The sequence below is a fragment of the Mastigoproctus giganteus genome, chromosome 4 (assembly GCF_048544385.1).
Source record: "Mastigoproctus giganteus isolate SK-2022 chromosome 4, ASM4854438v1, whole genome shotgun sequence".
Classification (NCBI taxonomy): Eukaryota; Metazoa; Arthropoda; class Arachnida; order Uropygi; family Thelyphonidae; genus Mastigoproctus; species Mastigoproctus giganteus.
In genome coordinates, this window is record NC_143578.1 from 117,413,769 (window position 1) to 117,439,169 (window position 25,401).

At 36.9% G+C, this 25,401-nt stretch overlaps 1 protein-coding gene across 5 annotated transcripts in view; it reads right to left on the bottom strand.

Annotated features, from left to right (window-relative positions):
- LOC150087015 (microtubule-associated serine/threonine-protein kinase 3-like) overlaps positions 1-25,401 on the bottom strand; it is a 912,052-nt gene that overhangs the window by 695,511 nt on the left and 191,140 nt on the right. For all 5 annotated transcript variants that reach the window (XM_090372902.1, XM_090372903.1, XM_090372904.1 and 2 more), the window contains one exon: positions 19,386-19,459. In XM_090372902.1, coding sequence (XP_090229028.1) covers positions 19,386-19,459 — 74 coding nt within the window. The remainder of the gene's footprint in view (positions 1-19,385; positions 19,460-25,401) is intronic.

Genomic DNA, 25,401 nt, shown 5'->3' on the forward strand with positions numbered 1-25,401 from the left:
TTCCACACTGCCAACTTTTGGAAAGCTGGAGTTGGAATTAGGGCCATCTTTTGGTATTCGTAGGCCCTAGGTGCTCCTTGTTCAGTGTTTGTATGCCATAGGCACTATTCATTCAGAGGCCTCACTATACTATATCAAACATATTAAAATGTCACTGCATTAAATCTGTTTGTTTAAATTTTCAAAAAATTCGAAAGTGTTTCTATAAATTTGGTTTGAAGTTATTTCCATGACACTTATTCCAGCAATTAATCACAATATAAGCTTTAATAATGTTGTTAATGATTTTGGCAACAGAAAAACCGAAAGAAATAATTTACTTTACAAATCTGTGTTCAGAAATGTAGCTGCAGAATTTTATTATTGGAAAAAAATTGTTGAATTCTATTTGAATTACATTTTTCTGGACACAGTTTTTAGTAGGCTCTAGACAAAGTGCCTAACAAAAATGACAACCCTGGATCAGATAACTAAAAGCAGCAGAAAACTAGACTTTGTGGCAAGGAAACAAGCAATAAAGAAGCATTTTGCAAAAAATCAGGTTGGGTGGATAATTAAGAAAGTTGGACTGGGAAAAGGTCTCTGTCTCAGTCTTCTGATATTTGGCAGTTCCTGCATTGGAACTATCTTTCTTTTTGGATGTCTGGGATGCATCTGGCAGCCCAGATAAATCAGAGTTTGGTTTACTCATGATGATGTACTCTTTTTGGCCCTGGGAGATTGTCTTTTCCTCCCAGGTCACCAGTCCCGCCACAATGAGGCAAGAGCGGTGCCACCTAGTGACCCAAGCAAAGAGGAGGTTAATGCACAATTTTAATTTTCACTAACCTGGGTGACCATAACATTGGTATGTTAAATTCAGATTCCTGCTACCCATATACAGTACATTGCATTTGTCAATGCTAAACTTCAACTAACATTTCTCAGCAAGTCCGCCTAATTTTCCTAATTATTGTTGCATTAGTTTACCTTGATTACTGTCACTGGCCATCCTGCTAACCTTTGCATTATTGCAAACTTCAACATTCAGCCTGATATACCTTCATTAAAATAATTAACAAATACAGAAAACAATGGGGTCAGCAGTGAACCCAGGGGCATTCGACAAATAAAATTAGTCTACAAAGAGCAGTGGCCATTAATAATCACTTCGTGTCTTTTCCCGCCCAACCATCCCTATAACCATAGCAGTACCTTGCCCATCATGCCACACTGCTCCAATTTGTTCAGCTGTCTTGTATGTGCAATAGTATCAAAAGTTTTCCTGAAATTTAAATATATAACATCAAGATAATTTTCTGTATCCAGTTCCTCTGTTACTGCATAATAGTATCTAATCAGCCTGGTCAGATATGATTGTCCCTTAGCAAATCCATGATGAGACTACAGTATAATTGCATTCCTGTCTAGATGGTCCTGAATTACTTCTTTCACCAGACTTCATTGTTTTCCCTGGGAAAAAAAAAAAAAAAAAAAGCTAACTGGCTAGTAATTATGCCACATTCTGATACTTCGATACCTGTTTTGAACTGATGATACATAAGAACATCTCCAGTCCATGGGGACCTGCTAAATTCAAAGATCTCATAATTATAGCTAAGGGTTTGCATACCTCCTTCACTGTTCCCTTAATACAATGGTCCTGCCTACTATCCCTTTACCTACTGTGCTCCTAGCATTAATGCATATGCAACTATACATGCACCTTTTCTTACTTTTAGTTACCCTAACACAGCCCATGTATTTACTTGTTCCAAGATGACTCCAGCAGTCCTTGAAATCCCTGGCACCTTGATTCGCAGGCTGCATGTTCCAAGAAAAGCAGAGTAAGAATCACTTTCACTTCTGCATGTGATCCTAATTAACAATGGCTCAACACCATCAGCAAATATCTTGCACTCTCTATTTAAGCATATCCCATCCCTATAAAAACAATCTCTCCTGTTAACAAGTGATACCTGTTTCAGATATTTCTACAATGTCTGCTTCTGATGATTTACTTCAAGTACTTCAAATTTCATTAATTATGTTTACTATGTGCTTAGCATCGGTGTACCCACAAGTTTACATTTATCAGTTTAAACTGGGTTCAGAAACTTCTTCATCAAATATTGCTATTGACAAATTGTCTCTCTAAACACAATTATATATAACTTAAATTTACATAATATTTAAGTTAACTTCCAAAAAAAAATTAACCCCGGGGGCTCACATCTGGTGAGTATGGGCTTGGCACACCCAGGGTCCTGAGCTGGATATCATCATTCTTCTCTTTCTTGGTGATTCCCTTCTACTTTTGTCTCTCTCTCTCTCTCTCTCTCTCTCAGGGTCATTTGGGAATTTTTTTTTTTTTTTTGGCTGGTGCAGCATAAGCCTCAGGCTTCCTTGCACCATATAGCTAATTCTAATAATAATAAAACTCAATTGACAAATTCCTTTCTATGAATTCTGCCAGCTATATTTTAAAGCATCCATTAAAATGGATGCTTTGACCTCCGTTGTTGTTTGTTGGATTTATTGGTGCAACTATTGTTTGTTTGTTTGTTATTGGTTTTTAGGAGCATTAGCAACTAAGGCCATATTGCTCCGGGGATATGCGGTGGTCATTCCCTGACCTTTCCGCATCCTCCGTATTTGGGTCACGGGCTCGAACCTGGGTCTAATCAAGAAGCGTGTGCTACGCACTGCTGCTCCAGCCCACCTGGCTACGGAGGCGCCAGGTGCAAGTATTACAATCTTATTTGGCATGCACCTATTACAATCTTATTTAGTACATGATTATATTAAATAAAAGGATTCAGATCAAATGATATGTGTTTATCATTTTGAGGACGGTAAAAACATCATTAATATCTTGTCGGTCTCCGAGAATCTGCTGTAAGGTAAGTTTATTAGAGGAATATAGATGTGAAGAGAAAGCTGTTTATCGTGCTCTCAAATATAATGGATATTCAATGATTAAGTGGTTTACTGTGAGTTGAGTTTGACAGGTGCTGCATAGTGGAGGGTCATCCTGAGTGAGTAAATAACTATGAGTTAGGTGGGTATGTACTATTTGCATTCTGGCAAGTACTACTTCTTCCTTTCTATTTGCCTCTTAGGCTTGATAGCCACTGCTTGTGATCGTTTTTAATCTGAAAGAGCTTATTGCTTTTTTGTTCCTGCCAAATGGATAGTCATTTTTTTCTAACAGTGCTACATATGATGTGTTTGAAATTTGTATAAGGTATCGGCATGTCTGATGTTATGTGACTGGCATTCTTGACAGCAAAATCCACTTGTTAGTTTCCTATGATTCCAGAATGTCCCGGTATCTAACAGAAAATTAATTTTTGCCTGTTTGCAAGAAGCTGCACCAACTTGATTTGAATTTGTTGTGGTAACAGATGACTGGAAAGAAATTTACACTGAAGAGCAGATATAGCACTTAAGGAATCAGTGTAGATAATGGTTTGAGGATATAATGACTGTTTTACATTCTTTAGAGCCATCAGGATAGCATACAGTTCTGCAGTGTAAATACTGTACTCCAAAGGGAGCTGCTGGGATATTGTAATATTTGGTAGAACTGCAGCTGCGCCAACTTTACTATCTGTCTTGGAACTATCAGTGTAAATTTGGGTAAAACTAGAGATATGAAAAGAGCGAGTTGCATGGATCTACTGAATACTGAAATTTGGAAGGGCATTCTTTCCCCATTGTTGGAAATGTTGGTCAACATTGGCTAAGGGTATTTGCCATGGTGGTGTAGCCGTGCTAATATCTAGAATTATGTTATTCATATTGAGTTTCCAGCACATAGTTATGCTTTGTGATCTAATGCCAAATGGTTTATTCTGCAAAGGTTTATTTTGGTACAAATTATGCCATTTTGGGGTGAATAGATACTGCCTTACAGGATGATGTGGGAAACTTTCTGATTTTAGCTGCATAACTTAATAGCAGAACATGCCAACAAAGAAATATAGGTGGTCGAGCCATTTTAACACATTTTCTCTAACTGAGGCTTATGCAAGAGACCCATAGTCTAGTTTTGATCTTATGAGCGTCCGGTATAAGTGCAGCAGTGTGTACCGATCTGCATCCCATGACATAGCAGAAATTGCCCTGAGAAGATTCAGCTTCTTTAGACAGGTTGTACGAATATGCTTAATATTCTCTAAGAAACTAAGTTTTTTATCCAGAATTAGTCCAAGAAAGCTAATACTCTGTTGAAAAGTAATTGGATGAGAATCAAGATGTAAATTCAGTTTACAGCAAAAATTAATTGCTGTTGTTTTTTGTTTCGATAGTCGTCGTTGTATACATTTGCTTATTCGTTGTATACGACGAGATTTGGCTCTATCGTTCTCGAACTGTATCCATTATTTTTTGCCCACTGAACAAGCTTGTTAATTGTGCCTTCAAGCTTCCTTTCAATGAAATGCATATTTTGTGAGTGGCATGAGATTGCCAGATCGTCGGCATACAGATATGTTTAAACTGTGTCGGGAATACATTTGGTAATCGAATTAATCCTGAGGGAGAAGAGCGTGCCACTAAGCACAGAACCCTGAGGGACCCCCCCCCCTGCACAAATGTTTGCGAAAGAGCAGAGTGAAATCGTACCTGAAAGGAACTATTGCTCAAAAAGTTCTGGATAAATTTTGGAAGATTACCACGAAGACCGCATTCATAGAGATTGTGAAGAATTCCATATTGCATCGAAAGTTTTTTCGATGTCAAGACATATCATCACTAGGTGTTCATTCCCGAGAAATGCATTTCGGACATTTCCTTCAGCTTTGACCATAAGGTCAAGTGTTGATCTAGTTCTTCGAAATCTATATTGATTTTGACTTAGAATGCTTTCATTCTCTAGGAACCATGTCAATCTGGCATTAATTATTTTTTCTAATATTTTTCCTATACAACTAGTTAAAGCTACTGGTTGGTAATTTGCTGGATCTGAATGGTCCTTTCCTGGTTTTGTGAAAGCTAATACAATAGAATGATGCCAACTGGTAGGGCAGTAGTATTTGTCAAAGATTCTATTATACAGTTTTAGCAGAGCAGAATGGGATCCTTCACTCAAATGATATATCATGGCATAGTACACTCCATTAGGGCTATTATTGGATCTTGCGAGTGAACTACGTAGCTCTGCCATGGTAAGGGGTACATTATATGGAAGCTGTCATGAAGTACTGAAATTGAGATTATATATTTCATCTTGTACTTTATGTGCCTGGAAACTTGGCTCAAATGCGGTTACAGCTGAGATAGTTTCAAAGGTTTCACCTAATGTATTAGAAATTTCAAGAGGATTGCAGATTTCTTTGCTTATTAGAAGTATTATCGGGGTGGTTATAGGAGGATATTTTCCATTAATTCTTCGAAATTTAGTCCAAACGGTTCTGATATTTGTGGTTCTGTTTATAGTGGAGGCATATTTGGACCATGCTGTTTTTTGCTTATTCGTTGTATATACGACGAGATTTAGCTCTAGCTTTCTCAAACTGTATGAGATTAGCTGTGGTTGGGTATTTACGAAATAAGTTCCAGTATGTATTCTTCTCTTTTTTGGCATTGCTACAGGCTTCATTCCACCATATTTTTGGGTGTGAGCAGGTTTTTATGGATGATCTGGGTATACTGGTTTCTGCAGCTGCTATTATTTGCTGAGTTATGTAAGTTACAGCAGAGTCAATGATGAGAGTCTCAATGGTCTGAATATCCAGATGTGCAAGTTTTTGAGATTTCTTCCAGTTAGCTTTGTCGAATTTCCAAACAGTTTTTATTTTATTTTGAGGAGGAGAGTTAGTCGACAGGGTGCATATTACTGGAAAGTGGTCACTATTTCACAGGTAATCAGTGACTGTCCAATCAATAAGCGGAAAGAGGTTTTGAGCATATTGAAAGATCAATTGCAGAAGTTGACCTTGAGGAAAGATGACATATGTGTGAGTCCCATTGTTTAATAATCTTAAGTTGTGCCTTTCAAGAAATTTTTCAATTAACTGACCTCTCTTATCAAGGTGCGAGGAACCCCATAAGGGGTGATGCCCATTCCAGTCACCCAAGATACAGAAAAGTGATCCACCCTACCATTGTAAAGCAGTTATTAATCAGTCCAAGAGTAGAAAACTTGCTTCTTGCCCATCTTTGTCAAAACCAGATCTGCTAGCATCCCATTTTTCTTCCAACTCATGTATTAATGATCCTAGTAAAACACCTCCCACCACACTAAATTGAATGCCTACTGTGGTCTTTTGTTAAAATCCTTTTGCGAATCTTGATGGTATTTCTCCACTTATTCTCTGTGCTACCTTTTTTCACTTTCTTATTCCCTTCTGCTTGAAAATTTGCTCATATCCAGCCAGTTCCTAAAAAGGGTGAGAAATCCCTCCCATCCAAATTACTTTAATCTTTCTAAACTAGTGGAGAAATCAATTAACCGCCAACTCTAAAACTACCTAGAAACTTTCGTCTGATTTTTCATCTTCTCTGATCAATGATTGCCAGTATAGATTCCGTCAGTGTTGATCCACTGGTGATATTCTAGCTTATGTTACCCATTTATGGACAAATTCAGTGAAACACAAGCAGTTGCTCTCAATCATATTTGGCATAAAGGTCTTCTAAACAAGCTTCCATCTTATGGTTTGCCAACTGTTTTCTCACTGAGGGTGATGGTAAATGGCTCTCTGTCTTCTAACTTCTCCACTAATGTTGGTGTCCCCCAAGGTTTAGTCCTTTTCCCCTTAATCCTATCCATAGTTTTGCTGATGATAGCACATTGCGTTCCACTTTCCCCGCCCTGCTCAATCAGCTACTAATTCCTTAAATGCCGATCTCCAGGTAATCCTCCAGTGGAGCAAAGACAACTTAATTGATTTCAATCCTTCTAAAACTCAGTCCTGTCATATATCTCGCAAAAAGGATTCTTCTGCTCCTATGCAAGATGATATATCTCTTTTGGGGATTACCTGACTTCTAATCTCTCTCTTGGCACAAGCACATTACAAATATTACTTCCTCTGCATCTAAAAAACTTGTCTTTCTCTTCTGCTCTCAGCGTTACTCTTCTTCCAAACAGCTGTTCACTCTGTACAAATTGCAAATCCGCCCTACCATTGTTCCCACATCTGGGGCAGTGCCCCCAAAACTTCTCAGGCTTCTAGATTTCATTCAGAAGAGGGCAGTAAGCTAAATTAATGACTCCTCTCTAACAGTCTCTTCACATGCCTTTTCTACAGATACTTCCATAATACCCGCTCTCTCTTTCAAAACAGTCCAACTTCGTTTATTCATTCTTCTTCGTTTATTCATTAAATTGCCTTTTCTGGAACAACCTTCATTCATACATATTTCCTGAAAATTACAGTCTACAGAAGTTCAAGTCTAATGTCAACAAATATTTTTCATCTTCTCAAATTCCAACCCAAGCACGGTACTAAGTACTATAGGTTCTAATACCTGTTGTGTTTTGGGTTTTCATAAAAAAAAAAAAAAAAAAACCTAAATCATCCAATTCTGCTGAAGTGTATGAATAATTGGACGAAAGGTATAAGGAAACAACTGTTACCGCTATATCAACCATAACTCTAGCGGCGATTGCTTCTAAAGTTTTTTGCAGTGGGACAGGTCTGAAAGGAGTTCTGGAGTTTAGTAGCAATGCTACACACCTCGATGTGCTGTATCAGAGTCAATCCTATCCTTTCTAAGCATTATATTATGTTTATAGATATTTTAGGGGTCAGGTTTGTTTCTTAATATTTTCCTGTAGACAAAGAACAACAAGCTTATATTCGGTAATTAAGTCATAAACATCATCTAAGTTAGCTCGGAGTACGCGACAATTCCACTGAATGATTCTATGCATTATTGAGGATTATCAGGTGTCTGATTGCTTACTGGATATGGATTGTTTGCGCCTGTCTAGTCTTGTTTTTTCCCTTTTTGGGAAATTTGGTCTAGTGACGTCCATGTCCTCCTCTTCTGCATGGAGTTCAAGAAGATAGAATTTCTATCTATGTCCATGATATCAGTACTGGATTTTTGATTATTTCTTTTAGAGCTTGTTTGATTAACTGACTGTTGTACAGAATTTTTATCTGGCGGTATTGTCAATGCTGTATTTACTGAACGAGTTGATTGCTGTTGGGTAGGCTGTTCTTTTAGTGTAGAGCGGACCGACCTTGCCCAATCAGAAATTGAGATGCTTGGCGGAACTGAACAATCTGTTTGTTACTGTTATGAATCGTTGCTTTTTTACAACTGAAGAATAAGATGGCAATTTATTCGAAATCGAAAAATGTCTTTTTGCTTCTTGGTATGGCACCTTGTGTTGTGTTCCACTTTCTGTTTTTATATATTCTTTTCTGTCTGCCACTGGATGCACTCCTTTGAAAATGCTGAATGATTTCCCTTACAGTTTGGGCAGCACTGCATTTCAGTGGTTCAGTCTGTGTGAACATGCTCTTTTGAACCACAGGAGGCACAGGTGGTTACACTCCTACAGACTGCTTGCGAGTGTCCAAACTTTTGGCATTTAAAACACCGGAGTGGGTTTGGACTATAAGGTCAAATTTTGCACCTTAAATATCCAGCTTTAACAGTTGTTGGTAAAATTGGTGTTTTAAATGTAAAAATGACTGTTCGGGTAGGAGTAAGAACCCCATCTTTCTTAATGACTATCCTTTTGGCATTTATTACATTTTGATCACCTAATTCCTGAACAATCTCCTCCTCAGATATATTAAGGCGATCTCATTCGGCTATTATCCCTTTAGAGGAGTTTAGGGTGGTATACGGGTTGTGGAAATTCCACCAAAAGTTGATGTTTTTAAAAGTCTTTCCAAGTGCTTATTCTCACTCATCTCTACTAGGTCTCCAAATTTTAATCTCCGAACCATTTTTGGAGGGCCTGCCACATTTTCAAGACATTTCTGTATTAAAAATGGGGAGAGCTCACTCAAAGGATCATCAGACAAGGGGGTTTCTGTTCCTTCTTTTTTCTGCCGTTTTGCATTACATGCATTTAAGTCATCTCTGTTTGAGAGATCTGGATCATGAGATCTGTAAGTGGCATGTCTATTTATGTCCATCTTTGCTCCTTTTTGCCCTGGGAGAGTGGTTTTCTTCTCCCAGGTTACCAGCCCAGCCACGTGGAGGCAGGAACGGTGCCACCAGGTGTATTTCCTTTCTGGATTCTACTTCAAAAGCTTTTAAGTAAAGAATCACTGACAAAAAACAGGAAGAATAGAGACACTGGAAAATAAATATAACTAATCTGCTGAGAAAGAGCACTCTATGTATCGCACAAAATATCGCTTGGCACTCAGGGCCGCTTTGACCTCTGAGTAATTCTCAACAGAAAATCAGCTGGCTGCCAAAATAAGTTAATTTACTTCATAAAATCATACAGATTCTACCGTAAGTGTATGAAATATTTTATGTTGTAGCATTTCATTTGATTATATCAGCCCACAAATCACCTTGATGACACAATGTTGGTAGAGCTGGAATAACAGGGTTTTTTTTTTTTTTTTTTAACCATATGCATAAAACACTTAAGATGTTACCTAGAATGCTGAGGCATATTACTGATCAGTTCATCATCCATCAAACTGCTTTAATCTGCTGAGAAAGCAGAACCTTCTCTTTCAGTAAATTAGAAAGGTTCTAATTTACTGAAAGAGAAGGGACGTGTTTCAGCTCTTATTAACTTTTAGGATCTTTTGTTAATCTGTATTATTTTCTGAACTGAAAGGAGGTATCATACCTAGGCTGTATTATATGCATTACATTGAAAATGACAACCTGAAAATAAAATTTGCTTTTTATGGCTAACAGTAAACTATTCTCAGGGGAAGGGAAAGGTTTTTCACTTCTTTTTTTGGCTGATGCTGTATAAGCTTGATTTCTTGAATCATATGCCTCTACTAATGCTAATGCCATATTTGTAAATGAAAATAAGAAATTTGCAGAATTTTTTTAAAAATTACAATTTTCACATAGTTTTACAAGTTTTCTGCAAAGAAGATGCAAGAGAAAAACTATATTGCAAAGTACTTTATAATGGTTAACATAGTTACAAGTTTGTATCCTTTACAAGAATTGTTTCATAAAAAGCACAAAGACATCAGAATTTCTCGTTGCTGTCCATCAGCAAGATATTAGTAGAGAGTCATCTGAATCACCAATGAGGTTACTTGAGAGCTCTTCCAATTCTAAATAAGCTTCAGTCAGAGTTGCCACTGCCACAACACATCATCACAAAATTTGAAGCACTTGTGCTTCGCAAAACTGTGTGGTAAAATAGTTTAGAACATTTAATGCTTTTCATTTCATAGTACAAAATCTTTTTCATAAGATTCTAACAACTTCAGTAACCACATATTTCTTTAAAGTTTGATGGACAATTGGATTTAGTGGTTTGTCATTACCACTGGATAATCTGCTAAATTGAAGTTTTAATATATATGCTTTAAAATATTAATTTGTCCTCATTTTGGAATTAATGCCCAACACTAGACTAAAATTGTCAAAAAATCAATTCAAAATTCATTTAATTTTTTTTTTTTTTAAATTCATAAATATAAACCTTTCTTTACTTTACTTATTTTTGTCTTTTGATACAAAATAATATCCACTACATTTATTTATGTATTACTCGATTCAATTTTATCAACTTCTAGATGTTACTTCCTGAAAAATTCTTCGATTTTGGCTTCTGTTAACCCAAACAGATAACTGAGATCAACAAATATACATTCTCTTCCTCTGATTTTCCAAGCTATTTTTGTACCGCCATTTATTATAAACTGTGCCTATAGTTAGGTATAAGCACAGTTCAGCAATGAGAGTGTGCAGTGTTTTATCAGTGTGCAGTCATTTCAAGATGAGCCATATATTAATAGATGCTGTCTGAAGTGACTTTCAAAATGTAGTTCTACATATGTAATCCTCAGAGTTCACACATGACGTAAGTATATCAGTGGCGTACCCAGGTTTTTCCTTGAGGGGGAGCGAAGGTGACAAAATAGGTGGCATACAAAGGTCAAGGGATTATTACAGAGCCATTTCACATCAACAATACTTTAAGACTACATGTTTTTAATGCGTTTTTAAGACCACATGCATTTTCAGGAGCACATCTATATAAGTTGTAATATATATAATGTTGCTTTATTTAACAAAAAAATATGCATTAGTTAAGGCTAACAAAACACACACATACATACATACAAGTTTATGTTTGTTTGAGAAATTTCCCTGTTGTTACATTCAACACCAAAAAAAAAAAAAAAATAATAAATAAATAAAAAAATAGCCTGGGCTCACAAATTGGCAGTTAAAAGTTAGTCTTGAGTCTTTCTTGCATCTTGGTTTTATTGTCACAAAATGATCTATCACGTTGCTATAGTCAACCTTGCTTGCTAATTCCTTTTCAATGGAAAGGATCGCTAGTCCTGAGAGTCTGTCTTCAGTCATAGTAGAGCGTAAGTAATTCTTAATCAGTTTTAGATGGCTAAAAGATCTTTCTGCAGAAGCGGTGCTTACGGATATGGTGTAAAATATTTGATATGTGTGGTTACATTTGGATAACTTGATATCAAATCATTGGTAGTCATAAATTTCAACACTGTTGCGATGGTAAGTTCTCCAAAATTTGTTTCATTACTCATCATCTCTTTTATCAGGGCTCTAAAGGAAAAATATTCCTGAATAATTTGACTTTGGTCATCAAGGACATTGGCATATGCCTTTGCAAATTCTAACCTACTGACATTACCCTCATCGTCAAAATGCTTGGGATCCAGTACACTAAAGTTTGAAGCCACATCAAGGAATTTTTGAACCTCTCCTGTTTACTGCTGATTACTGTATCCAAAGACATCAAGTAAAATTCAACTATAAAACATTTTCTACTATCAGATATTCTGTCATCTTCTGCAATTTCATAATGGAATCTCTTCTCTTTCATCCTGTTTGAAATTTGTATGTGGAAGCTATCTCACACTTTGAAGTAAGTTCACTGGCTTCCTGCTCAATTTCCTCAAAATAACTTTTGTTATTATTTTGCATGGCTTTAAAATCATTGTCACCTTAATTAGGTGAGAGGCTGTCAGGATGTCTATGATTGCTTTCTGCAAATAGTTGGATAAAGTAAGCACCTTGTTTAAGAGTTTAAGATAAAGTAAGCACCTTGTTTAAGAGTTTAAGATAAAGTAAGCACCTTGTTTAAGAGTTTAAGATAAAGTAAGCACCTTGTTTAAGAGTTTAAGATAAAGTAAGCACCTTGTTTAAGAGTTTAAGATAAAGTAGGAACCTTGTTTAAGAGTTTAAGATAAAGTAAGCACCTTGTTTAAGAGTTGTTTAAGAGTACCTTGTTCTTATAGTATGCTTTCCATACTATAAGAAAAATCACAAATTTGTATGTTTTAACTGTTGTAAGAATGCTCTTTGCCTCAGCAAGCTGCTGTGAGGTGCTATTAATACCCCATCTAATATTCATTGCAGGGCAACAACAATAGCTGGTAAGCTTTACACAACTTCCTTCCGGAAATCACCGCAGATTTCCTGGATGCCGATCTAGTACCAGATAGTTTCTTTAATGTTAATGCAATAGACTAATTGGCTTTCGTTGCTCCTCCCAAAGCACAGATAGATGAGGCAAACTTCCAGAAAAATAAGTGTACAAGCTTTCTAGTGTTCCAAAGTACAACCGACTGTGAACATTGCAATGTATTGAATCACCAAAGATGAGATTAAATTATGAGTGCAGCAATGCATATAAAGTGCATGAGAGGCAATTTCTTTTACTTTTGTTTGAAGACCTGATACTTCACCAGCCATGATGATGACTCCATCATATGCTGGCCATAACACATTGTGATTGATAGCCCTAGCTTGTTTAAAGCAGCAAGAAGAACTCTAAAGAAGTCTTCTGCACTTGTCCCAGGCAGTTCAAGAAATCGAACAAAGCATCCTTTGTTTATCACCTTTTTTTTGTCACAATAGCATTAGCATATGATGCAAGAAAGCAAGCTTATAGAGAATCAGCCAAAAAAAAAAAAAAAAAACTCCCCATTTCGCCCATCCACTCACTCCAAACGTTTGTGTAGTTCAGCCTTAAATTTATTTAAGCAATCAACTTCCACAACAACAGATGGAAGTCTCATCCAGCAATCAACTACCCGGTGGCTAAAGGCAAGCTTCCGCACATCTATTCTATAACTGTCTTTCCTCAATTTGAATTTATGCACCCTCAGGTTCTTAATCTCAGCAAGTTGAAGTATCCCATCAGCACTGAGTCTGCTAAAACCATTCAAGGCCTTGTACACCTCAATCAGATCACCACACAGGTGCCTAGTCTCCAGATGCTGCAACTGACAGAATTTAAGCCTCTCCTGGTAAGAGAACCCCTTTGTTTCTCTCACTAATCTTGTTGTCCTTCTCTGTACTCGTTCTAGCAACTCTACATCCTTCCTAAGATGAGGCCTGTACGCAGTACTCAAGGTGTGGCTTAACCATTGCCTTATACAAAGGTATAATCACCTCCTCGTCTCTGCATTCAGTCCTGCTTACATCAATGGTTGTGTCAACTATAACAGAAAAGTATTTGGCAACTCCGACTTCAATTGCTATCAGTTTTGTGAGCTCAGCTGCCAGAGCACATATCAAATCATTTTGCATATTTGGGCTCAAATATGTTGTGTTTCATTCACTTTGTAACATATATTGACTAAGTGATGTGTAATGTTTAGCTAGTAATAGTGCCATATGATCAAGAAAGCAAGCATATGAGCTTATGTAGCATCAGCCAAAAAAAAAAAAAAAATTCACACAACCATTCTAACTCTAAATGTTTGTCCAGTTCCTCCTTAAATTTATTTAATCTATCAACTTCCACAACGACAGATGGAAGTTTGTTCCAGCAATTAACCACCCGCTGGCTAAAGGCATTTTTCTGCACATTATTCTATAGCTGTCTTTAATCAATTTGAATTTATGCTCCCTTAGGTTTGTAATCGGAACAAGTGGAAGAATCCCATCAGAATTCAGCGTGCTCAACCCATTCAAGGCCTTTTACACCTCAATTAGATCACTTCGCAGATGCCTAGTCTCCAGCCATTGCAATTTGCAGAACTTAAGTTTCTTTGAGTCTGCTGACGAGGCTACTAGAGACGGTCGTGTTCAAAGCCGCTAAGTGGATTTTTCTTATTTATTGATTTGAAATTATTGTTTTTCTAAAACTTTTGATTTAAATTTAGTAGTATAACATTATTTTTTCATTTTCTGATTAATTTGGTGTATTTATTCTTTACTCGGCCTTGTAATTGCATAAAAGTATCGGTAAAGGTTTCCACGTGTTTCAACTCCGGTACCGTTCGTAATTTTCCCGCCTTTGTGATACTATAGTTATATACCGTACTAGATAGCATTAGTTGAACTTTGTTAGCAGTTAAATTGTACATTTAAATAAATACATATAATGACTTAGATTACAAACGTAATATAATTAATTATATTTAACATAATTAATAACATAACATAATTAATTATAATTAATTAATAAATTAATAGAATCATGACTCAGACCAGAGCGACAAAGCAAAAGGCTCAAGATAATGGAAGTGCTGTGGCTCAGAGCAGAACTGAGGGGGGTAGTTGTCCTCTGACTCACAGCCTTATAAAATGCACTGTTTGCTTGATGTTTGCAGAGCAATCGGGTACGGGACATGATACTGCCAAGGGGGATGTCTTTGTGTGTGCGCGATGCAAGGAGTGTATCGATATCAAACAACAACTCGGCGTTCTTTTGGGCCTATATGAGAGCTTGAAGGACAGGGTGGATGCCCTCGAAGAAACTAAATTGAGGGGCCCATCAAGCTCTCAGCTTCCCACATCAACGCCAGAGCTTGCACTTGGGCATCGCGTGACACACAGACAACCCCTAAGGCAGAATGCACTGGCCCAAAGGAACTAGTAGTTGTTGGTGACTCTATTGTCAGGGAAACGGGGAACATGCTTTGTAAAAAAGATAGGTGGAACAGGACCAGGGTATGTCTGCCAGGGGCAAAGGTTGATGACGTTGTAGAGCGAATATCATCTTTTAAGGGCACAAAAGGTGATATAGTTGTACACGTTGGCACTAATAATATTAAGAGTAGGAGACCAGCAGAATTACTTAACAAGTACAGGTCACTGTTGAACAAAAGCCGAGAATTAGGGTTGAATTTGAAAGTGTCTGCAATTCTGCCCAGACACGATAGGAGGGAGTATATGATGAGAGCCTTGTCGATCAATTCGGCCCTGGAAAGATTGTGCAAGGCTCAAGGGGTAGAATTTTTTTCAGCCTGGACTGTACTTGTTAACAGGAGAGATTGCTTCTACAGGGATGGGATACACTTAAATAGAAAGGGTGCAAGAATATTTGCTGATGCTATTGAGGCAGTGTTAGGTGGGTCAGAAAACTGCTAGCTTGGGGGGATACAAAGACCAATAGATTGACAGTAGCCACTGGCAGAGGTGAAAGAGATTCTTGCACTGTTTCTATTAGAATGAGCAGAAGCCTGGAAAACAAGATGCATGGTATTTCAGAGACTGCTGGGAGCCATTGCGGTACAAGTAAACACATGGGTTGTGTTAGGGTAGCTAAGAATAGAAACAGGTGCAAGTATACTTGCGTGTACACCAATGCTAGGAGTTTAGTAAATAAATTTGATGAATTTGAGGTATTGCTCAAAACATCAAAGGCAGATATTGTTGGGATATCAGAGACGTGGTGTCACACAGATATAAGGGATGCAGAACTGCAATTTGGGGAGTACAACGTCTACAGAAAGGATAGACAGGATAGGAAGGGGGAAGGGGGTTATGCTATTAGTTAAGAAACACATAAAAACCAAGGAAGTGAAGCCAGTCGACATCGCCGGACAGTGTTTAAACAAACAGCATCAACGTGTGTCTAGTTTCTTCAAGCAAAAAGCCAAATAGTTGCAAATAAGGTGGAGGATGACCTGACAGGTTCTCATATATAAAAACTATTTTGAAAAAATCACTTCAGAAACTATTGCAGTAAAAGTTTGACTCTATATATAGAAGGTAGAAAAAAATTCTGATTTTTTTATCACTGATTAACAGTTAACGTGGAAAGTTTTTTTCGAGATTCACTTGTCATGGGTTATTAGCCTTGCTACTCCAGTTTACAGGTATACCATAACATGCACATTCCAGTATCTTCCTTGCTGTTACAACCTAGGGTTGGGTCAGGTAAATCAAAGCCTTCGATCTTTTTCTATCTCCCCAAATATTATCTTCTGTCATTCTCTCCCACTAAATTCCCTTCGTTTCCACATCTTCCCTAATCTGATCTCTCCATCTTTTCTGGGGTCTTCCTCTCGGTCTCTTCTTGTCCATTTTCATCTCTAACATTAATCTTGGTATTCTCTTCGAGTTCATTCTCTTCATGTGTCCAAACCATTGCAAACATGATGCAGTCATCTCCTCCATCAAACTTTCTATTCCCAAATTCATTCTAATGTCAATATTTTTAATTGTCTCTCTTCTAGTTTTAGCTAGCATAGTCTTTAACACCTTCATTTCCATTGCTTGGATTCTGCTGATATCCTTTTTATTCACCCCCCCCCCCCCCCACGTCTCAGCAGCATAGGTCAAAATAGGGGCAAAATATGCCCTATTTACACTTCATTGGAACTTCCCTAGCCCATAACAGGCTGTTAACATTACAGAAGAAACTCTGACCAGCTGCTATTATTCTTGTTATTTATTTCCATATCTAGGCTGCCATCCTTTGTTAATACACTTCCTAGGTACTTAAAACTGTCCACCACTTCCAACATTTCATTCCCTAATTTTATCCCTTTTACACTCAGTTCTCCCCCTCTATCCATGATCATCTCTTTGCTTTTTTGGCTACTTATCTTTAGACCTTACTCACTGACTACACTTTCCCAATGTGTTAGTTTCTCTTGAAGTTCTTCCTCCTTGTTTACCTAGAGGACAACATAACATCATCTGCAAACACAGCTGTTCCATTTTTTTTTTTTTTTTATCATCCACTGCTACAAGGATATTGTCCATGGCAATAATAAAAAGTGGTGGTGACAATACACTACCCTGTCGAAGTCCACGGGACAATGGAAAGCAATCTGAGTCCCCAACTTTTGTCCTCGCACAACTTTCACACTTTGAATACATATTTTTAATCATCACAACCTCCTCCCTGTCTATTACCATTTTCTCGAGACTTTCCCACACTTTTTCTCTTTGCACACTGTCATATGCCTTTTCAAGATATAAGAATACCAGAAAGAGAGACTCTCGGAAAACTCCCAATGTTTTCTAGCAATTTTCTTAAAGCAAATATCAAGTCAATTGTTGACATTCCTCTTCTAAATACATACTGTTCATTATCAACAGGCACATTATCAACCACTAATTTCCAAATGATTTTTTGGAGGAATCTCATATGCTTTCTAGTTCATCAGAAGATGTCCAACTTCATATCCTGTAGATTTAACTTTTCAGTACTGGAGCTGAGAGCAGGCTGCTTTTGTCTTGACTGGAATCACTTTGATTAGTGCCATCTGTAGCAATTGAAAATGGACAATTTTTCAGCAATCACTACTACTTCTTTCCCTATCTGTGCAATTTCAATAAAAAATACCTGTTGTTTTCCTTCTTACACACCCATATTTTTGTGCTATTTTGCAACCAGGAAAAATATTTCTAAACAATGCACCTACAAGACTGACAGAACTCAGAGAATATATTCTATGACAAAAGATGTAGATAAACATTTGGCATGTATAATACCATCTTCATCATTGTGAAATGCTACATCTATTTTTGTATTTCTTTCTATGAATTGAACACTATCTTTATGCTTACATGTTTGCAAATGTCTGATTACATTGCATCACTGCTTGAAATTGAAAAATCACATCTGCATACAGTACACAAGGATAATATACTACCTTTTTCGGATTTTAAAAAATCTTGCTTGTATGTTTTCTGAAATTATGTTCTTTGGCATCCTACCAAAAGATGTTAATTAGCTTCACACTGCTCAAGTACAATGAAATGGTTGCACAAACAGAAAATAACATTATTATCCTGCATTTCTATTTTGCAAAGTACAGTACCACAGCACAGCCAATTCGTTCAACAAAAATAAACAGAAATTCAAAATTTTAAAATAAATTTCAATTTTTATAATTTTTTTGTGAAAAGATTAGGATAAATTCAGTTTTTTCAAAAAAATATGGGGAACTCTGTTATCAACCAAATTGCGATACTGAAATGGAGAAGGGCCAAATCATGTGGGGAAAAAAAAAACCCAGCAGATTCTCTGTTTTAAATCTGAAAAATTAGCTGTGGTAGATCTATGGATACACTCCTGACAGGTCAAACCTACAAGTTCTCTGACCCTTACAATGCCAGGTGGTGGCTTGTTTCAATAGTTAACTATTCTTTAACCAAAGACAAATTTTCTTAAATCCACTTCATAATTATGTCTCCTTAATTTAAAATCTACATCTCTTTGCTAGGAACATCCTAGAAAAAGAAAATAAGTCCCAATCATTTAAGGCCATGGAAAGGGTCTACTCAGCATGGCCTTAAACACTTCATTAATATCCATAAAGTAATGCAACATAAAATTTCCAGTGTTAATTTTTTTGTGGTATATGGCACTGAACTCTAAAAGCAGTGACTATGGTGATTAACAAATTAAAACTAAAACAAGGAAATCATTTTATTTTAATTTTGTTTTTTTTTACACAAAGTACATTTGAATGGGGATGCAGATTTTACAAATTCTGTAGTTCACAGAAAACAAAAGTTGCATCCTAATTATCTCTATATCTGCAACAAAATCTTGTTTTCTTCATTTGTACCCTTTGAGAAGAGTCAACATCTCTTCTTTAAATGAGGCCTAAAGATGGTGAGAGACTTGATAAAAAATGTTTGGGTGTTTAAAATAATAAAAGATTATTTTATATTAAAATGTTTCTACACTTTAAAAGAGAACTTAAAGTAGGTCACGAATCTTGGTAGCTCACTTTTAGTTTCTGAAAACTCATTTTCAGTGGTACTTCAATAGATTTATTATGATAGCCTACTCCCATTCAAAATAAATAAAATTATAGATAATAACAATAACCAATTTAAAAAATTGTTTTTATAAAACAAAATGGTAATGAATTAATTCAGCATGATAATTTTGTTTGCAGATTCAAAAAAACTCTGGCCGTGGTGCTTTGAAAATATCACAAAAGTTATAGAGAGTGACTATTAAGGTTACAAAATCAAAAATGATATAAGGAAATAGCTTAATGTTTTTTCATAAATATATATGCAATTGACCTTACCATGAGAGACAGGAGAATGGCATCTAGGAAGAGTAGGAGAAGTATTGCAAACAAAGCTTTTTCTTGCTGCCCGGCTATAATAGTAATAAAAGCCATATTAAGTATATTTTACAGACAAATAACAGTGGAAACTTCCAGGTTAGCAACATATACTGTCGGAAAAAAGTTATTGTAGAAATGGCAAAGTACCATAGTTTGCAAACTGATTGATACATGTTATTCAAGTACGTTATGATGATACAACAGTACTATGTGCGAAAGTATAAAGTATGTTACCTTGGACAGGCAAGCAAAACTTGCAATGCACTCATTCTGATAATAATAGTGCTTGAATCCTAGTGGTACATGCTTATCCATAGACCTTATAACCCATATGCTTACTGCATATGGGCAAGCAGTAACCCCAGAGTAACGCATCAACTATGTGGTACTACACTGACAGTGGTAGAGAATGAAAAGGACCTGGCGGTAATTGTTCAGGCAGATATGAAGTTTTCTGAGCAGCGCAGACGGTCTTGCAAGAGTAGCTCATGGTGTCTTGTCAATGATATACAGGAATTTTTCTAGTAGGGATAAGGTGATTATCCCCTTGTATAATGCAATGGTCAGGCCACACCTTCAGTACTGCATACAGGTCTGGAGGCCTCATTTTAAGAAGGATGTAGAGCTGCTGGAACAAGTACAGAGAAGGGCAACAACGCAGACGGTCTTGCAAGAGTAGCTCATGGTGTCTTGTCAATGATATACAGGAATTTTTCTAGTAGGGATAAGGTGATTATCCCCTTGTATAATGCAATGGTCAGGCCACACCTTCAGTACTGCATACAGGTCTGGAGGCCTCATTTTAAGAAGGATGTAGAGCTGCTGGAACAAGTACAGAGAAGGGCAACAACAATTTCGACATCAAGTTTTCTATATCAGCATGTTCGGGAGGAAACTAGAGGGAGTAATACTCTTTATTTGATTATCAGTAGTGATTCTTCATGCATTAAGAATCTGCAGATAGAGGAACCACTAGGTGGCAGTGATCACAGTGTGCTGAAGTGGGATTTACTCAAAGAGGTAACTACCATCAGGGGTATAAAGGGAAGGGTTACTGCTTTCGTAAAGGCGACTACGATGGTCTGAGACAGTATTTAAATTTTATACAGTGGGACCAACTGATGATGTTACCATCAGCAAATTCAAAATGGGAAGCATTCAAAGAACTTATCTTATATTGTTCAAGGTTTAGGCTCTCATTAGTTCAACTGGATGTCAGTTGAACTAATGAGACATATGGCAGAGAAGAAAAAAGCATGGGATATATATAAATTAACACGTGACACAGATGATATAGATTGATCTGTAACCAAGTTACGAAGGAGGTTAGGCAGGCGAAGCCAGATTACAAGAAATCTTTGGCAAGGGATGCAAAGAAAAACAGAAAAGAGTTCTTTACTTATGTAAACTCTAGAAGAAAGGGGATGAATCAGATTGGTCCACTTGATATCGATGGTTCAACTGTTGATGATTCTGATCAGGTAGCTAACAAACTAAATGAATATTTTGCATCAACATTCACACATGAGGAATTATTCAGCGAGGGGAATGCCAGAGGTGTATTCAACTCTGGCAGTAAGCTAGCTAGATAATCTTGTAATAACTGAGAGTAAAGTGGAGGAGAAATTGTTGAAGATAAATACAAGAAAGGCACCTGGGGTGGATGGCATCGATCCAGTTATATTAAAGGAGGCAGCAAAGGAAGTAAGCAAACCCATAGCCATAATTATGAGAGCTTCCTTGGACTTGGGGGAGGTACCCATAGACTGGAAATGTGCAAATGTGACCCCAATTCACAAAGGAGGATCAAAGGCTGACACAAGTAATTATAGACCTGTGAGTTTAACTTCTGTTCCAGGAAAATTAATGGAGGCACTCATTAAAGAAGCACTGCAGGATCATCTAGACAAGACTTCAGTTATAGCTCGGACACAACATGGTTTTGTTAAGGGGAAGTCTTGATGACCGATTTGATTGGATACTATGATGCAGTCACAAAAGAACTGGATGCAGGGAATAACTTTGATATTATATACTTGGATCTCAGAAAGGCTTTTGATCTGTTGCACATGGAAGACTGCTGCAGAAATTGGAGCAGTGTAGCATTGGAGGCAAATTGCTGCAAGGGATAAAGGGATGGTTGAGGGAGAGAAGACAGAGAGTGGTAATCAATGGACACTGCTCATCGTGGACTAATGTTATTAGTGGAGTTCCTCAGGGTTCAGTGTTGGGTCCATTGTTTTCTGTATTTATAAATAATATTGATGATGGCATATCAAACTTAATGTCCAAGTTTGTAGACGATACAAAGGTTGGCAGGGTTGTTAAGGATACTACTGAGACTATGCTGCTGCAACAGGATCTGGAAAGGTTGAGCAAATGGGCTGAGAGGTGGCAAGTGAAGTTTAACATTGACAAATGTAAAGTACTACATATGGGAAACAGCAACCCCAGAGCAACGTATCAACTCTGTGGAATTACGCTGACAGTGGTAGAGAATGAAAAGGACCTGGGGGTAATTGTGCAGGCAGATATGAAGTTCTCCGAGCAGTGTAGACAGGCTGCAAGAGTAGCTCATGGTGTCTTATCAATGATATACAGGAATTTTTCTAGCAGGGATACGGAGGTGATTATTCCCTTGTATAAGGCAATGGTCAGACCACACCTTGAGTACTATATACAGGTCTGGAGGCCTCATTTCAAGAAGAATGTAGAGCTGCTGAAACGAGTACAGAGAAGGGCAACAAGATTAGTGAATGGAACAAAGGGTTGCTCTTACGAAGAAAGGCTTCAGTTTTGCATATTACAGTGTCTGGAGACTAGGCACCGGCGAGGTGATCTGATAGAGGTGTATAAAGTCTTGAATGGTGTGAGCATGCTCAATGCTGATGGAATTCTGCCTCTTGCTCAGAATAATCACCTGAGAGTTCATAAATTCAAATTGAGGAAAGACAGATGTAGGATAGATGTGCAGAAATTTGCCTTTAGCCAGTGGGTAGTTGGTTGGTGGAACAGACTTCCATCCCTTGTTGTGGAAGTTGATAGCCTAAATAAATTTAAGGCTCAGCTGGACAGGTATTGCGAACGAATGGAGGGGTGAAGTGGAAGTTTTTTTTTTTATTTTTTAAGCTGATGCTGCATAAGCTTGCTTTCTTGCATCATATGCCTCTTCTAATGCTAACAAGATTAGTGAATGGAACAAAGGATTGCACTTACGAAGAAAGGCTTAAGTTTAGAAAATTACAGTGTCTGGTGACTAGGCACCTGCGAGGTGATCTGATTGAGGTGTATAAAGTCAAGAATGGTTTGAGCATGCTCAATGCTGATGGGATTCTTCTTCTTGCTCAGAATAATCACCTGAGAGGGCATAAATTCAAACTGAGGAAAGACAGTTGTAGGATAAATGTGTGTGAAAGTTTGCCTTTAGCCAGCAAATGGCTGATTGCTGGAACAAACTTTCATCTGTCATTGTAGAAGTTGATAGCTTAAATAGATTTAAGGTAGAGCTAGACAAACATTTGGAGTAAGTGGATAAGTGAAATGAGAAAGGGTGTTTTTTTTTGGTTTTTTTTGGCTGATGGTATATAAGTTTGCTGTCTTGCATCATGTGCCTCTATTAATGCTAATGGCACTGAATCCTAATTTTTCAGGAGGGAATATGAGGGGTGGGTCATGAGTTACAATTTGTCTTCCCAAAGTATTTTGTACATGCATATTGGGATTCAATTTAAGAGACCTCTGTGACCACTACATTTGGGATATATCTCCTCACTACTATAAGAAAAGTCCTTCACCAGCTGCACTCTGAGGATGGGGAGAGGGGAAATAACTTATATGAGAGAGAGATGCTGTTTCTTGTAGAAGTTCAACATGGTCAGATTGACAGAAGGGTGCAAATCTCACCAATCATGTTCCCACCAAGGTAACAACAAAAATACCTTGGGAAGAAGATGATTGAAATCCACAAATCTCTGAGAGAAAATAGTAAAATGAATGAAGGTGAAATTTATAATCATGAAAATTCTGCTAGAAAGAGTGGGCATAAATTCAAATTAAGAGGAAAGAGCTATAGTGTAGATCAGTGTTTCTCAACCTGTGTGCCACAGAACATTAATGTGCTGCAAGTATGCTTCAGGTATGCTACGAAAATTAAAATAAAAAAAATTAATAAATCCAAGCTTTAAAATAAAAAATTTGAATATTTATGCCGCACCAATCCCAGCCCCTTCCAGCGGTCAATGTGACACCACGTTTTGATTCCTAGTAGATCTGTTCACCTTTATTCAGCCATTCTTATCATTTGAGAAACTCTCCAGGGCACCCTGTAGTTGTATAGGTGCAACTTGTAAGCAGCATAGAAAGAAATTTCTGTGTGTTTTAAACATACTTTGTGTTTTTAAATCTCTAAAATATCATATTCAGTTAATTTGTATAGAACAGGTATTTTCAATTAGCTTTATTAGTACATTCTAGAAGTAACGTTAATTTTTTTAAAAAATTATTAGAGATGGATAAATTTTTAGTGAAAGGAAATCAGAACAGGCAAATTGATAACAATGAGTTTGGAGAAAATTACAAAAACAAAAATGAACCACCATCAACAACAAAAAAGAAGAAAACATGTCGTTATAAATATGATGATTATTTGGCGAAGGGATTTTCGCATAGTGGTACCCAAGATTGTCCTCTACCTTTATGTGTGGTATGTGACTTAAAATTGTTGAATGAATTAATTGTGCTGAGTAAATTGCAGCGTCATTTTTCTACGAAACACAAGAATTTATGGTCCAAAACCATGGAATATTTTAAAAGAGAAAACTCTAGTTGTTTTCTAGTAGAGACAGCAGGCCTCTACTAGAAAAAAGGTACAGAATTCTATAGTATGTCTAAAAGATCTGATAAAGCTCAAGAAGCCAGCTATTTAATAGCTGAACTGGTGGGGAAAAAAAAAAGAAAGAAAAGAAATCTCACCTGATTGCAGAAAGTCTGATTTTACCAGCATGCCAGGTAATCATGAAAAGTATTTTGGGAGAGGAAGCTGGAAAAAAAATAATGACAGTACCACTTTCGAACAACACAATTAGAAGGCATATAAAAGAAACGTCTGATGATACTGAAGGACAATTTGTTCGAAATATTAATAATTCTGGGCGACTGTTTGCATTGCAAGTAGTTTCTACAGATTTTAGCGGGAAAGCCCAATTAATAGCATTTGTCAGTTTTATCGAAAACTGACACAATTATTAATCTTTATTTTGTTGTTGTTATAAAGAACCGAAAGAACAACTGGCCAAAATATTTTCAAAGTAATGAATAATTATTTGCAAAAGTGTGGTATATAATGGAAGTCGTGTATCAGCATTTGTACCGACGGTGCTCCCACGATGACAGGATCACTAAAAGGATTTGTAAACTTAGTAAAATGATGCAATTCAAATATTATTACAACACACTGTTTTAGACAAAGAGAAGTTCTAATAGCGAAGACAGTTGCACCCGATTTATAACTTATACTTGATCAAGCAGTTAAAATGGTCAATTATATCAAAACTAGACCACAAAAAAAATAAGTATTTTCGGAAAATTATGTGAGGAACTGGAGTCTGATCATTTCTCTTTAACACGTTGACTGCCAAGCTAGTTTAAGAAAAAATCCACAGAGGCCAAAAAATATTTAGTAAATAATTTGATTAGTAATTCTAAAATAAATACTGTAATGTCAGTGTTATGTCATTTTTTCGTTTAAAATATCAAAAAAAAAAAAAAGAGGGTTTTTTTTGTGTCGCATATATGTGATTGACGTGGCCCAATAGGTTACTTTATTTCTTGAGAAGCCGTGTCGGCCACATACATACGTGTGACACTATTACACCATACATACAAAGGTCATTTGTGATTAGTTTTTTGCACATGCGATGTGTGCTGCAATAAAACTAATCGTGATAAAACAATCTCAAACTTCACAATAAGTTTG